General features: G+C 41.7%; 1 protein-coding gene across 1 annotated transcript; it reads right to left on the reverse strand.

Annotated features, from left to right (window-relative positions):
* Positions 1 to 1860: 1860 nt before the first annotated feature.
* On the reverse strand, positions 1861 to 6143 carry LOC122739437 (ras-related and estrogen-regulated growth inhibitor-like protein). Its single transcript, XM_043981179.1, has 4 exons — positions 6005 to 6143; positions 5558 to 5611; positions 4117 to 4193; positions 1861 to 2286 (listed from the first exon to the last, which is right to left on the reverse strand). The coding sequence occupies exons 1-4, from the start codon at positions 6141 to 6143 to the stop codon at positions 1861 to 1863; spliced, it is 696 nt and encodes a 231-aa protein (XP_043837114.1).
* Positions 6144 to 12880: the final 6737 nt, after the last annotated feature.

Consider the following 12880-nt stretch of genomic DNA (forward strand, 5'->3'; position numbering starts at 1 on the left):
GCCTGGGATGGGAGACCAGAGTTAATCTCCTACAGAGAAACTACCACTACCCTGCAGTCCCATTCCTCTCTCTGAAGACCTCATCGCCCTGTCTTCCTCCACTCCCACCCAAGTGTTTGTAAATACTTTGGAATCCTTTGCCCCTATAAGAAGGAGGTTTTTAAATGTGTTATTTACTTCTATATTAATGACAATTGCTATAAAATAAAGGGTTAAAAAAAATATTCTTCTGGTCCAGCTTAGCAAGATGGTCGAGGGATCTTAAGACCGCTGTCAGCTGTGGGGCTATTGGAATTGCTTATTTTTATGTAATTAGTGTAGTTTGAGGGGCCTGTTGAATATCCTCCCTTGAATTCTCTGAAATTCCCAGCAGGAGAAATTAATTTCTTCACTAGTTCCCTTTGAAAAACATAAATATCTCTAGGAGGTTTAGCACCTTAGAGTTGATGAGATTAGCAAGTAACTTAATAAGGTCCTGAGGGAATGACACACCACATTGCTAATTTTTTAAACGGGATGGAGGGGAGAACAGGAGAAGGGAAAGTTAGGATCCAACAGGGCCTGATTTTGGTGGCCTTGGCTGTAAGGATCTGTAGAATGCCAAGTGACAGACAACATCAAGTCCCTGAGCAAGAATGGGAACAGAGGGTGAAAGATCTGGGAGGGACGATGAAAATAAATGTTGTCTACTCCACAATTTTGCTAGAGTTGGCCCTAACCAAAGGATTCTAGAATGGAGAGTTGGTCACTGTGGACAGTGGTTAGTTACTTAAGGGCCACGGATTTGGTCCCTTGGAATTCTCATTAGTAGGAAGCAGCAGACTCGGATATGAGCAGGAATATTAAAACTGGGTGTCCTGTCTGTCTCAAATAGTTCTCCTGGGATTCTTGGCAAAAAGTGCCCAGCTGAGTTTAGCAACAGAGGGGCAAAAGGACCCCAGGAGTCAGGGGAAAACAGAAGGGGACTTATACGAGCTGGGATTAGGCAACTTGATGCAAGATGCAAGATGCAAGATGCCAGATGCCAGATGCCAGATGCCAGATGTGGGAGTGAGATGTGTGTAGTAGATCTGGCCGCCAAAAACCTTTGAGGGGAAACTTTCCAAGGATCCTGCTTTAACAGGGACCTATGAATTCTGACCTGTGAGTATTGTCCCCTTCTTCCCCAAGTCATTATGAAGAATGAGAAAGTCTCCATCATAGGGAATTTATTCTACAGTCACAAAGCACAACTTCACAAAGATCCAGCCTCTGGGGCTTACAAAAAAGTGTCAGAACTACAAAGGATAGCTTCCCCAAGGTCAGAGAAACATGGCCAAGATTTAAGGTTAGTTGCTGTTACTCCAAATTCACTCCTAATTCCACAATGCCACATTGCCATTGACTTCAGGGGCAGTCATATTGAGTACCTGAGACCAGACATACAAGGCTACAAAGGATTCCTCAGATATGGAGGACCTCAGATAAATAAGAACCACTCAAGTGCCACATCTCACAAACTAGTGTTTGCTAGAGTTTAGGAAAATGGAACTATACCTAGAGAGAATGGCCCGTGTGCTTCATAACAGGCTCAGTTACATGCCAAGTCTAATCTGGAAGCCAATGCCATCTTGGTTGGATATTAATCTGGGAGAATGTAAACACCCTAGAGATGGTTGTTGAAGGTGGTGGAGAGGGCACTGGGCACACGAATTAAAAGCTCATTGAGAACAGGGAATGAGAGCTCTATTTCTTTTCTACTACCTTGTCCCAGTCCCAGACAACGCTCTAGACATAATAGGTGCTCAATAAATGTCTGACTGACTGACTGACTGACTGACATAACTTACTAGGAGGGAAACTGATGCCGGGTGAACCAGCTTAGAAGGAATCTGTTCTCTTTCGGGCAAATACTGCTGACATACTCTTAACAATACCTCGGATCCCAGTACCTCGTCGGGGTGGCAGTTGCGCCTGCCAAAAGTGCTGGGCTAGCCCCTGGAACACCATAAGGGCTCCATGAGAGGCCTCGGCTGCTGACACCTCATAGAAGTCACAGTTCAGGGTGAGAGCCAGAAGCCGCCCTTCCTCAATGGAAACTGCCCGGTGGTGGCCCAGGTCCCGCTTATTGCCCACAATAACAATAGGCACCTTCTCAGGGCTCTGGCCCTCCTTGGCCACCTTGATGAACTGGACTTTGGTGGGAAGAATGTGGAAACTGGCCCTGTCACAGATGCTATAGACCAAGATGAAGCCATCTGCCCACTGGATCCTCTTCTCTTCTGTCGAATGCTGGTTGGCCTCATTCTGAGGAGAGGAGGAGGAAAAGCTGAAGTTGAGTATTGAGGGTAAAGAACCACTAAAGAGGTCAATCTGGGGATTTAGGGAAGTCTTAGAAACTACAGTTCCTTCCTCTTTTGTGAGGCACTGGCCAAAGGCAGGGAGGCGTTTCTAACCTATTTTTTTTTTTTTTGGTGAGGTAATTAGGGTTAAGTGACTTGTCCAGGGTCACACAGCTAGTAAGTGTTAAGTGTCTGAGGCTGGATTTGAACTCAAGTCCTCCTGACTCCAGGGCCGGTGCTCTATCCACTGTGCTACCTAACCCCTAACCTATTCTTTCATGGTAATTCATCATCTGCCAACCCTTCCTGGGGCAGCTGGGTGGCACAGTGGATAGTGTGCTGGGCTTGGAATCAAGAAGACTCATTTTCATGAGTTCAAATCCAGTCTCAGAGACTAGCTGTGTGACCCCAGTCAAGTCACTTAACCCTGTTTGCCTCAGTTTCCTCATCTGGAAATGGCAAACCACTCCAGTATCTCTGCCAACAAAACCCCAAATGGAGTCACAAAGAGTCAGGCATGATTGAAACCAACAAACAACAACCCTATTTGAGCTCTTTGGTTTTATGATATGGATATCATAAGCTGAAACTAAGAAACTGAGAATATCAATCTGCATCTTAATAAATGCTCTCTCCTTTCCCAAAATATTTTATTCCCAAGGCCCAGGTTACAGAACCTTCTGGAAAAGTTCCCCTCCAGTGCCCCCCTCTCCTTATCCCCCCTCCACTTCAAGGGCCTTTCCTTTGCACCTGCCTCCCATTTACAACTTACTGATCTTGTACATAGTTATATGACACACACACTTGTCTCTCCCCTTATAATGTGAGCTCTCTGAAGTCAGGGACCATGTTTTTGCCTTTCTTTGCACCTTCAGTCCTTAGCACAATGTTGGCCATATAATAAAGCCTTAATAAATGCTTGTCGATTGGCAGAATTTTAGCATAGAAAGGAACCTCAGATGCCATCTAATCAGAGAATATTAGGGCTAGAAAGAACCTTTAAGATTATCTAATCCAACCTCCTCATTTTACAAGAGCCAGAGAAGATAAATGTCTTGTCCAAGGTCACACAACCAGTTGGTATCAGAGACTGGGACAGAAGCATTGCATCATGTGGACCCCAAACCAGGAGCTGCCAGAATCTCAGGGTGGGGGTGGGGGAAACCTTCTTTGATATGTGTGTCATGGAAACCAACAGCCCAAGCCTGCCCATATGGCTCCTCATGAGGCATGACTGGGTAGCAAGAGGTACCTAGTTGTCGGCTGGATCAGGGAGTATCATGACATATATCTGACATTTTAAAAAGTGCTTTAAAAGGGCATCTAGGTGGCACAGTGGATAGAGTACCGGCCCTGGAGTCAGGAGTACCTGAGTTCAAATCCAGCCTCAGACACTTAACACTTACTAGCTGTGTGACCTTGGGCAAGTCACTTAACCCCAATTGCCTCACTTTTTAAAAAAGTGCTTTAAAGTTGATAAAGCCCTTTACATATGTTTTCTCACTACAAGATGCCATTATCCCCACTTTAGAAAAAGGGAAACATCCTTAAAGAGGCTAAGTGATTTGCTCATGGTTACCAAGCTAGCAAGTATCACATAGAAGATTTGAACCCAAGGTTTTCTTGACTCCAGTGTACTAGGCAAGAGGTCAAGGCTTAAGAGATCACTCTATGTGGTAGACACAACAGGCCTGTCTGGTGCTCTCTCTTGTCCCCTAGGGCCCAAGATGGAACCTCTTTTGGTCTCTCATTCCACCAAGGAAGTGCTGATTCCTACTTGTGAGGGTATACTCACATGGGAACTAGGGAAATCCCAGATGTGGAAGAGAATTTTCCTGCCTTCTACGTCCAAGCTTCGACTGTAGATTGATTCTGTGCCAGAGAACAAACGAAACTGTGTTTTTCAATCTTGGAAATCTTTGCCACCAAAGCCCTTTTCCTTTTCTGTTACCTTCTTATCCCTACCACACAGATTCCAAATTATCTCCACGTCTGCCATGACATGAAGGTTAGAGAGGAGAATGTGAACATCGAGGGAGCACAAGATTTGGATGTTGTAGGTTCAGAGGAAACAACTCTGTTTCTACAATACAGCATTCTTATTGTCTCTGGTAAATCGCAAGCTTATTAAGGGCAGAAACTACTCATATCTTTGTCTTTGTACCCCTACTGACCAATACAATACCTAGCTTATAGCAGGCCCTTAAATTCATGTTGTATAGGGTTCTTTTCAAAGCTGAAAAAATAATCTTGTGGCATCAGTGGTGGGGAATCTTTGTTCTTTGAGAGTGGGTTTAATTTTTGGAAATAGTCAAAAATCATTTGGAGAATAAGGTGGTAATCAGCCTGCCAAGCCAAACAGAGGTGTGTCTATAAAGTAAGGAGATACTGGTGGTTCCTAAAGACTCCAAAAGAGTTTAGTAGCTGTACTGTTGGGATGAGCCCATAACTTCCCTTTCTAGAGGGTGACTCTAGGGGAGATAATATTCATTTGAATATATCAGTTATGCCGACCAATCTCATTACCTTATATTCATGCCTCTTTCTTCCCTCCATCTCCCTACCCCAATGTTAAGGAAGCTTGGGATTGGTCACTAACCTACTGGGGAAGAGTAAATGCTCCAAACATAGATCCCTCCAGACAGGTGGGATAAATGACTCAAAGGAATGGTTCAAGCCAGGTGGTAGAACTGGTCATATGACCAGGGTAGAAGCACTAAAGAAGGGACAAGGGGGAGCAGGGCAGCCAGGTAGGACTGGACATGCTGACATCAAATGAGATGAGAGAAGGCTCATGTGTTTGTGGTAGTGTTGAGTGCTGGAGCTGTGATGGATGGGAAAAGACAAAACTCTGGTGCTATATGTTTAGGGCAGTTGCCAGTCAAGAAAAATAAATGAGAGATTCGTAACCACGAAGAAGAACCAAAGCCAGGGTTGGAGAAGAGCAGAGAGCTGACGGAGGGACGGAGGCTTCCAAAGGAAAGGCTGAACTTAGAGGGGGCTTCCTGAGCTCATAGAGGGAAGGTGACAAAAGGTCTCTGAGCATGATCAAAGCCTCATCAGTCTCATTAGCTGCTTGGTCCCCAGGAAGGTCATAATTAGGGCTGGCACTGGAGGCTGTGCCAATTATCACTTTTGTCACTTCCTCATCCAATTAGCCAACAACTCATGTTCTGTTAAGTGGGCCATGCTTTCTGCAGGAACATCTCCCCAGCAACAATGAAGCCAGGACTCACCCAGGTCTCCATATTCTCCAATGAATCGTCGGGTCAGGAAGCGCACAGTCAGGGCTGTAAGGCAAAGCGAAACAGAAGGAAAACATGGCATCCATATGGCCAAGAAGACCCTAGTTCTCTCTGATCCTAAGCACTGAGAGAGCTGCCTAACATCACAGAGGACACCTGTTGGGTGCTAGCTGAACATTGGGCTAAGTGACTGTCAATGGGTGAGCCCTGGGCTGGACACAGTGGCAGCAACCAAGTTTTGATTGGTCCAGGTGGGTGCTGTGTGATACTTGTCTGCCAGGGATACCTGGCAGATAGTCAATTTGTCAACATGTTCATCTCACCCATTACCAGATGGCTCTCAATCAGCCTTTCCCTCCCCATTTTCTGCCCCCAACAGCCCTTCCTGTGATGGCAGAAGTATAAGAATATGCCCTTGTGTAGGATGGGGGCTCTTACCTGACTTCCCCACGTTCTCTGCTCCCATCACCAACACATTAGCTTCCATGGTGAGAATGGCAGGGTCAGGTGTCTCGAACAAGGTTCTGCACTCCAGGGTAAAGCTGGCACTTCGGCGCAAGGGGAACCGGAGGACCATTGGGAGAGCCCGCCTTGCCCTTCTACTGAGCCGCTGAAGACGCTGAAATGCCAACTCCTTTCCTGGCCGAGGCACAGGTAATCAACATGGGTCATACCATCTCTGGGGGGGCGGAATGAACAGGACAGAGGGGGAGGACATATACAGAGCACTTATTATTAGGTAAGACTCCCTCAGAGTATGTACACAGAGGCTATAGCACTATGAAGAAGACACCTAGCGGGTGTACAACCAGAGTGGGCATATCTGCACACCAGGACCTCCCTCCACCCCCATAGTGCATATAATTAGTAGTCCTAGAAATGCTGAAGTCAGCTAGGAGAGGGGCACCAGAGAAAAGAGAGGACAGTGGGCAAAGCCACCTCTAAATTCACAGATGCAGTGTCCTTAGTGCCCTGGGTTTGGAGGGGTAGGGGACCTTGGGAGTGGAGAGGAACATCTGGCATCTGACTAGCAGCCAGAGAGGCAGCTAGTAGGAAAGAACAAAGGGGTTTATCAAAGGACTAAGGGACATGTGTATGTATATGTGTGTATATATACGTGTGTATATGTGTGTATGTATATACATATATACATACATACATACATATATTTGTGTGTGTATATGTACACACACATATATTCTACCTAGAAATAACATTTATCTATGCTCATTGAGGCAAATAGGCAGGACTATCCCTTTTCTCCTCTTCCTTCCCACCTCTTCTTTTCCTGCAATTCAGCTTGATTTTCATTTAAATATCATGTTCATTGTGAGCTATATAAAGATGGGGGCAGACAGACACACAGTATACTTTATCCTGGGGCTCTGTCCCTCCTGGGATAACCTGGGGACCCCAAGCATCCCAGCAGCTGCCCTGAGCCCTATAACCTGGACCTTTTTACTTGCTCCAACCCAACCTAGCTATCCATATGATGCATATGGTTTATGAAAAAAATGAGTCTTTGGGAAGTGGTGTTGATGTTTGCTGGTACCTCCCAAGGAGGTACCCTTTTTCTGTGGTCATTACAGTGCAGTGGGCTGAACATTCTTCTTCTCCCTCTCCTCATTTTATCCTATAAAAAGAATATTTGGTTTGGAATCAGAGCACCTGGATTTGAATTCAAACTCTGTTAATTATTATCTTTCTCTATCTACTTCAAGATTCTCTCCCACTCCAATCCATCCACCACAACCTACCAAAGTGGTTTTACTCAAAAGGACAGTCTGATCAAGTCTATATCCAGTGGCTCCCTATTACCTCTAGAATCTCGTAAAACTCAACCATTTGACATGTGAAACTCTGGCTCTCTCTTTTCAGTCTTTTTACTCCTTGTTATGCATTATATGCTCCAGTTAAACTCACCTAAGAACTAATCCAGCCTCTTCATTTCACAGATGCAGGAAACTGAGGCTCAGAGCTGAACAAAATACTCCAGATGAAGTCTGACAAAGGCAGAGTACAGTGGGGTTATCATAATCCATATTCTTATAAACTGTATTCCTGTCCCCTACCATGACCCTCCCCCCCCCCCAGATCATATTAAATTTTGGCTCCTGGGATAGCCATATGGCACTGGTCCTGGAGTCAGGAGGATCTGAGTTTAAAAAGACACTTATTAGCTGTGTGACCCTGGGCAAGTCACTTAACTCTACCTACTTTAAAAAAAATGGCTGTCAAATCACACTGCTGACTCATTTTGACCTTGAAGTCCAAGTAGTTGTTCAGAGCAGCTGCTTTCCAACTAGACCTGCCCCATGTCATACTTGTAAAGCTGATTTTTTTTTTTAAACTGAGTACAAGACTTTGTATTTATTTCCAGTGAATTTTCCTTTGCCAGATTCAGCCCAATGTTGCAGCCTGTCAAGATCCTTTTGGATCCTGATTCTGTTACCCAGAATGTTAGCTGTTCCTCCCAGCTTGGGGTCAACTGCAAATGTGATGAGCATACCATAGATGTCCTAATGAACCTCCATTTTCCATTAGCAGCTCTGCTTGGTTTCTACTCCACAGAACATCATGTCTCTTCCAGGATAAGCAGATTACCTGAAATCTCATAACCATGAAGATTAACCCAGTTTTTGATACTCAACACCTTCTCAGTGCCCTCTGATTGGAGGGCTAGAGGGTAGAGCAGGAAACCCCTCCTAAAGCCTTCCTTTTTAGAAGGCTCAGAGCTTTGCAAATAACTACAATTCTCATCAGTGGCTCAGTTTGGTTTCCATTCCATGGAACATGGTACCAGGTACTCCCTGGTGGTCCCACCCCTTCTCAGCTACCTTTTGTGTTGTCTTCCCCCATTAGATTGTAAGATCTGTGAGGGAAGGGACTATCTATCTTTTTCTTATTTGTATTACTAGTGCATAGAACAGTGTCTGGAACATAGTAGGTGTTTAATAAATGTTTATTGAATCGAATTGATAAAATGTTCAATCGTATAGGGCCAAGCACAGATCCTTGAGGTATTTCACCAGAGACCTCCTACTACATTGATGTTGTGCCATTAATAACTACTCTTTGAGATGGGTCATCAAAGCAGTTCTGAAAGGATCTGATTGTGTTATTGCTTAATCCATATTTCTCCATCTTCTCCATAAGAATAGTATGGAAAATTATTGAGAGAATTTTCAGGGTCCTTATTAGCTATTCCCCAAATAAGCCAACATAGGATTCAGGCAGACAGGGAAAATGCAGTTTATTCACTAGAATGTGACACACACATCACCTACTGTGATGGTAATTTGTGTCTTATTATTCTGTAGGTGACATATATGTGTGTGAGTATGTATGTATGTATTTATGTATGTGTATATATGTGTAAGTATATACTCAACACTTTCTATTCACACATATATACCCATCCATTGGGGAGTGGCTGAAAAAAATCATGGTATGTGAATGTAATGGAATACTATCGTGCTGTGAGAAATGAGGGAACAAATGTGTATGTGTGCATATCTATATCTATATGTGTACACATATATGATATAGATTGATTTATCTATCTCAAATATGTATATGTATATACACATATACATATGAGATCTCTCTCCTTTTTCTCTTCCTCAGCTACATGAGACAAACATTTCTTATAAAGCAGTCATGGTAAGAGAAAGTACAGCATGTAGGCAAGAAAGGATACTTAATAAAACAAAAAGGGGATACTTATTACTTGTTACAAATACCAGAACAAAGAAAACAATACCTTTAAAAAAATTTTTAAATCTATCAGTCAGTCAATAAGCATTTGTTAAGGGCCTACTAAGGGTTTTATTAGATAAGATAAAAAGAAGGAAGGGGATGACTTCCTTGAACTATTGAGATCCTCTGAGGTTTTTGTTGTCCTTAGTTATAAAGTTATTAGGAGGAAGGGAGGTATTGCAGGAGCTATTTGATAAATGTCAAAGAGGCAGCACAACAGAAAGGAAAAAAAATGGCAAATATAGGGCAAAATGTAGTCAATTATGTCCTTCCCAAGATCCATTTTCAATAATACTTTATCAAAAAATTTGCTCAAATCCAGGTAAACTATATTCTCAGCATTCTAATAATCTTGTCCAAAAAAAAAAGGGCAGTGTGAGTGGGTGGGAGGGGCTATGTCTAAAGAAATGAATTGTTCTGAATGAAGTTGTGTTGGCTCTTTGCAGTCACCAGTTTCTTTTCTAGATGTTTGCCAAGCATCTCTTTAATAATACTTTCTAGAAGTTTCCCTGGAATTGAAGTCCGGTTCACTAGTATATATTATTTGGTGACTCTGTTCTCTTCCTTTTTTTTTTTTTTTAACTTTTGAAAATTGGGAATCTGTTCTCCAACTTTTCAGTGTCTGATTTTCTAGAATCTTTTGAAGATGACTGACAATGACTCAGCCATCACACTTACCCTAGGAGGCTTTCTCCTTATTTATCTTGGAAATCCATTCCCTATTAGTCATTTTTGTTCTGTGCTTTTCCAAGTCATTCTTTTTTGGAGAGAACACAAAAACAATATAAGAATGGAGCAGCTTCTCTCTATTGTCTATGGGTCATCCAGTTAAAAATGTCCAAGTTTCCTATCACTAGTGTAACATGCCTCTAGGTTGGGCTCCTCATCTAGTCCCTTTTTTGCTCTAGGTAGTCAGTAGAGTACTTGAGTTCAGGGGAAACACTTCTATTTTTCCCTTCACTGACCTTCATCCAAATATTCTCCTTTATGCTTCCTTGGCAATAATTCTTGGATTTTCTCCTGAGTATACTTTTCCCCGCCTTTTTTAGGGGCAATGAGGGTTAAGTGACTTGCCCAGGGTCACACAGCTAGTAGGTGTCAAGTGACTGAGGTCGGATTTGAACTCAGGTCCTCCTGAATCTAGGGCCAGTGCTTTATCTACTATGCCACCTAGCTGCCCCCATCTACTTATTCTTGCTTGTGGCCTAAACATTAGGCATTTGAATATAACATATGAAGCTATGGATTTTCCTTCTGGCTCTTTTTTTTGGATTTTATGTCCTACAAATTTTTGGGTATCTCAGTTGCTGTTCTTATTTCCTTGTGACTCTTCTTTATAGTATCTATTTTTAAAACTTTTTTTTTAGTGAACAGAAATCTATTTTTTTCTCCCTCACTCCATTTCATCGGGGAAAAAAATACTCTTCACAAATATGCATAATCAAATAAGATAGGGGCAGCTAGGTGGCACAGTGGATAGAACACTGGCCCTGGAGTCAGGAGTACCTGAGTTCAAACCTAGCCTTAGACACTTAACACTTAACTAGCTGTGTGACCCTGGGCAAGTCACTTAACCCCAGTTGCCTCACTAAAAATAAATAAATAAATAAATAAATAATCAAATAAGATAAATTCATTCATTGGCCATGTCCAAACACATACACACATATATGTATATATACACATATATGTGTGTATATATGTCTCAATCTGCCTCCTGAGTCCATCATCTCTGTCAAGAGGTGAATCAGTATGTTTCATTAATGGTCTTCTGGTATCATGGATGGTCACTATGTAGATCAGAGTTCTCATAGTTTTCAAAGTTGTTTGTTTTTAGGTGGGTGCTGCTATTGTATGAATTGTTCTCCTGGTTCTACCCATTTCATTCTTCATGAGTTCATATAAGTTTTCAAAATTGTTTAGTTTTACTATTTTGATGTTATAATATAAATTGTTCCTCTGGTTCTGCCCACTTCTCTTTCCATCAATTCATGTATTTCCATGTCTCTTTGAAATAAATTTGTTTCCTGTTTTCTTACAGCAGTCATATTCCATTCCATTCACTTGCCACAATTTGTTTAGCAATTCTCCAGTTGTTGGTTATCCCCTTAGCTTCCATTAAAAATGGGCAGCTAGGTGGTACAGTGGAATAGAATGCCAGGCCTGGAGTCAGGAAGACCTCTCTTCATGAGTTCAAATCCAGCTTCAGATGCTTACTAGCTGTGTCACCCTGGCCAAGTCACTTAACCCTGTTTGTCTCAGTTTCCTCATCTGTAAAATGAGCTGGAGAAGGAAATAGCAAACCATTCTATTATTTTTGCCAAGAAAACTAAAAAAAGGGGTCATGAGTCAGACATGACTTAAATGACTGAACAACATTATATTATATATTTGTACATGTAGGATTTTCCCCTCTTTCATCTTTTTTTTTTTGAGGGGTGGGTATAGGCTTAGCAGAGGTATAGCTGGGTCAAAGGGCATGTATTATTTAGGAACTTTTTGTGTATAATTCTAAATTGCTTTCCACAGTAGTTGGACACATTCACAACTCCACTGTTTTACAAAAGCCCTTCCAATGTTTGTCATTTTTCCCACCTTTGGTTATCTTTGCCAGTCTAATGGGTATATGGTAGAAACTCAGAGTTGCTTTAATTTTCATTTCTCTAACTATTCGTGATATGGAGCATTTTTTCATATGGCTGTAGAACACCTGGGTATATTTCCTTGAGAATTACTTCTTCATGTCTTTAAACCATTCATCACTTGGGGACAGGCTCTTATTATAAATTTGAATCAGTTCCTTATATTTTTGGAAATGAGACCTTTATCAAAGAAACTTGTTGCCAAGATTTCCCCCCTGATTGTTTCCCTTTTAATTTTAGCTTTTTGAGTTTGTTTAACAACTTTTTAAGTTTATGTAATCAAAATTATTCATTTTATCTTCTTTGATTTTCTCTATTCCTTTTAGTCATGTACCTTTTCTCTATCCATAGATCTGTGTGTAATTTTTTCTTTGTTTCTTTCATTTTTTAATGATATAACCTTTTATATCTAGGTCATGTATCCACGGAGCTTTTCTTGGCATAAGGTTTAGTTCTAATTTCTTTCATAGTGCTGTCCAATTTGGTCAGCAATTTTTATCAAATAGTGGGTCCTTATCCCAGTAGCTGAGGTCTTTGTGGTCATCAAAAACTAGGCTACTTGGTTCATTTGTCTCTGTGTTGTATGCCTAATCTATTCCACTGATTGTTCTACTTTTTAATTGGTATCAAATTGTTTTGAGAATTGCTGTTTTATAATATAGTTTGAGATCAGGTACTGTTAGGTCTTCTTCATCCCTAAATTTTTGAAAGATATTTTTCCCCTTAAGATTCTTGATCCTTTGTGCCTCCCTATGAGTTTTGTTATTATTTTTTTCTAGTTCTCTAAAGTAATTCTTTGGTAGATTGATTAGTATGGTTTTGAATAATTTCAATTAATTTAGGCAATATTTCCATTTTTATTATAGTGACTGTGGGTCTTCCCAAGAGCCATAAATTTTTCTTCAATTATCTA

This window comes from Dromiciops gliroides, chromosome 2 (assembly GCF_019393635.1).
Source record: "Dromiciops gliroides isolate mDroGli1 chromosome 2, mDroGli1.pri, whole genome shotgun sequence".
Taxonomy (NCBI): Eukaryota; Metazoa; Chordata; class Mammalia; order Microbiotheria; family Microbiotheriidae; genus Dromiciops; species Dromiciops gliroides.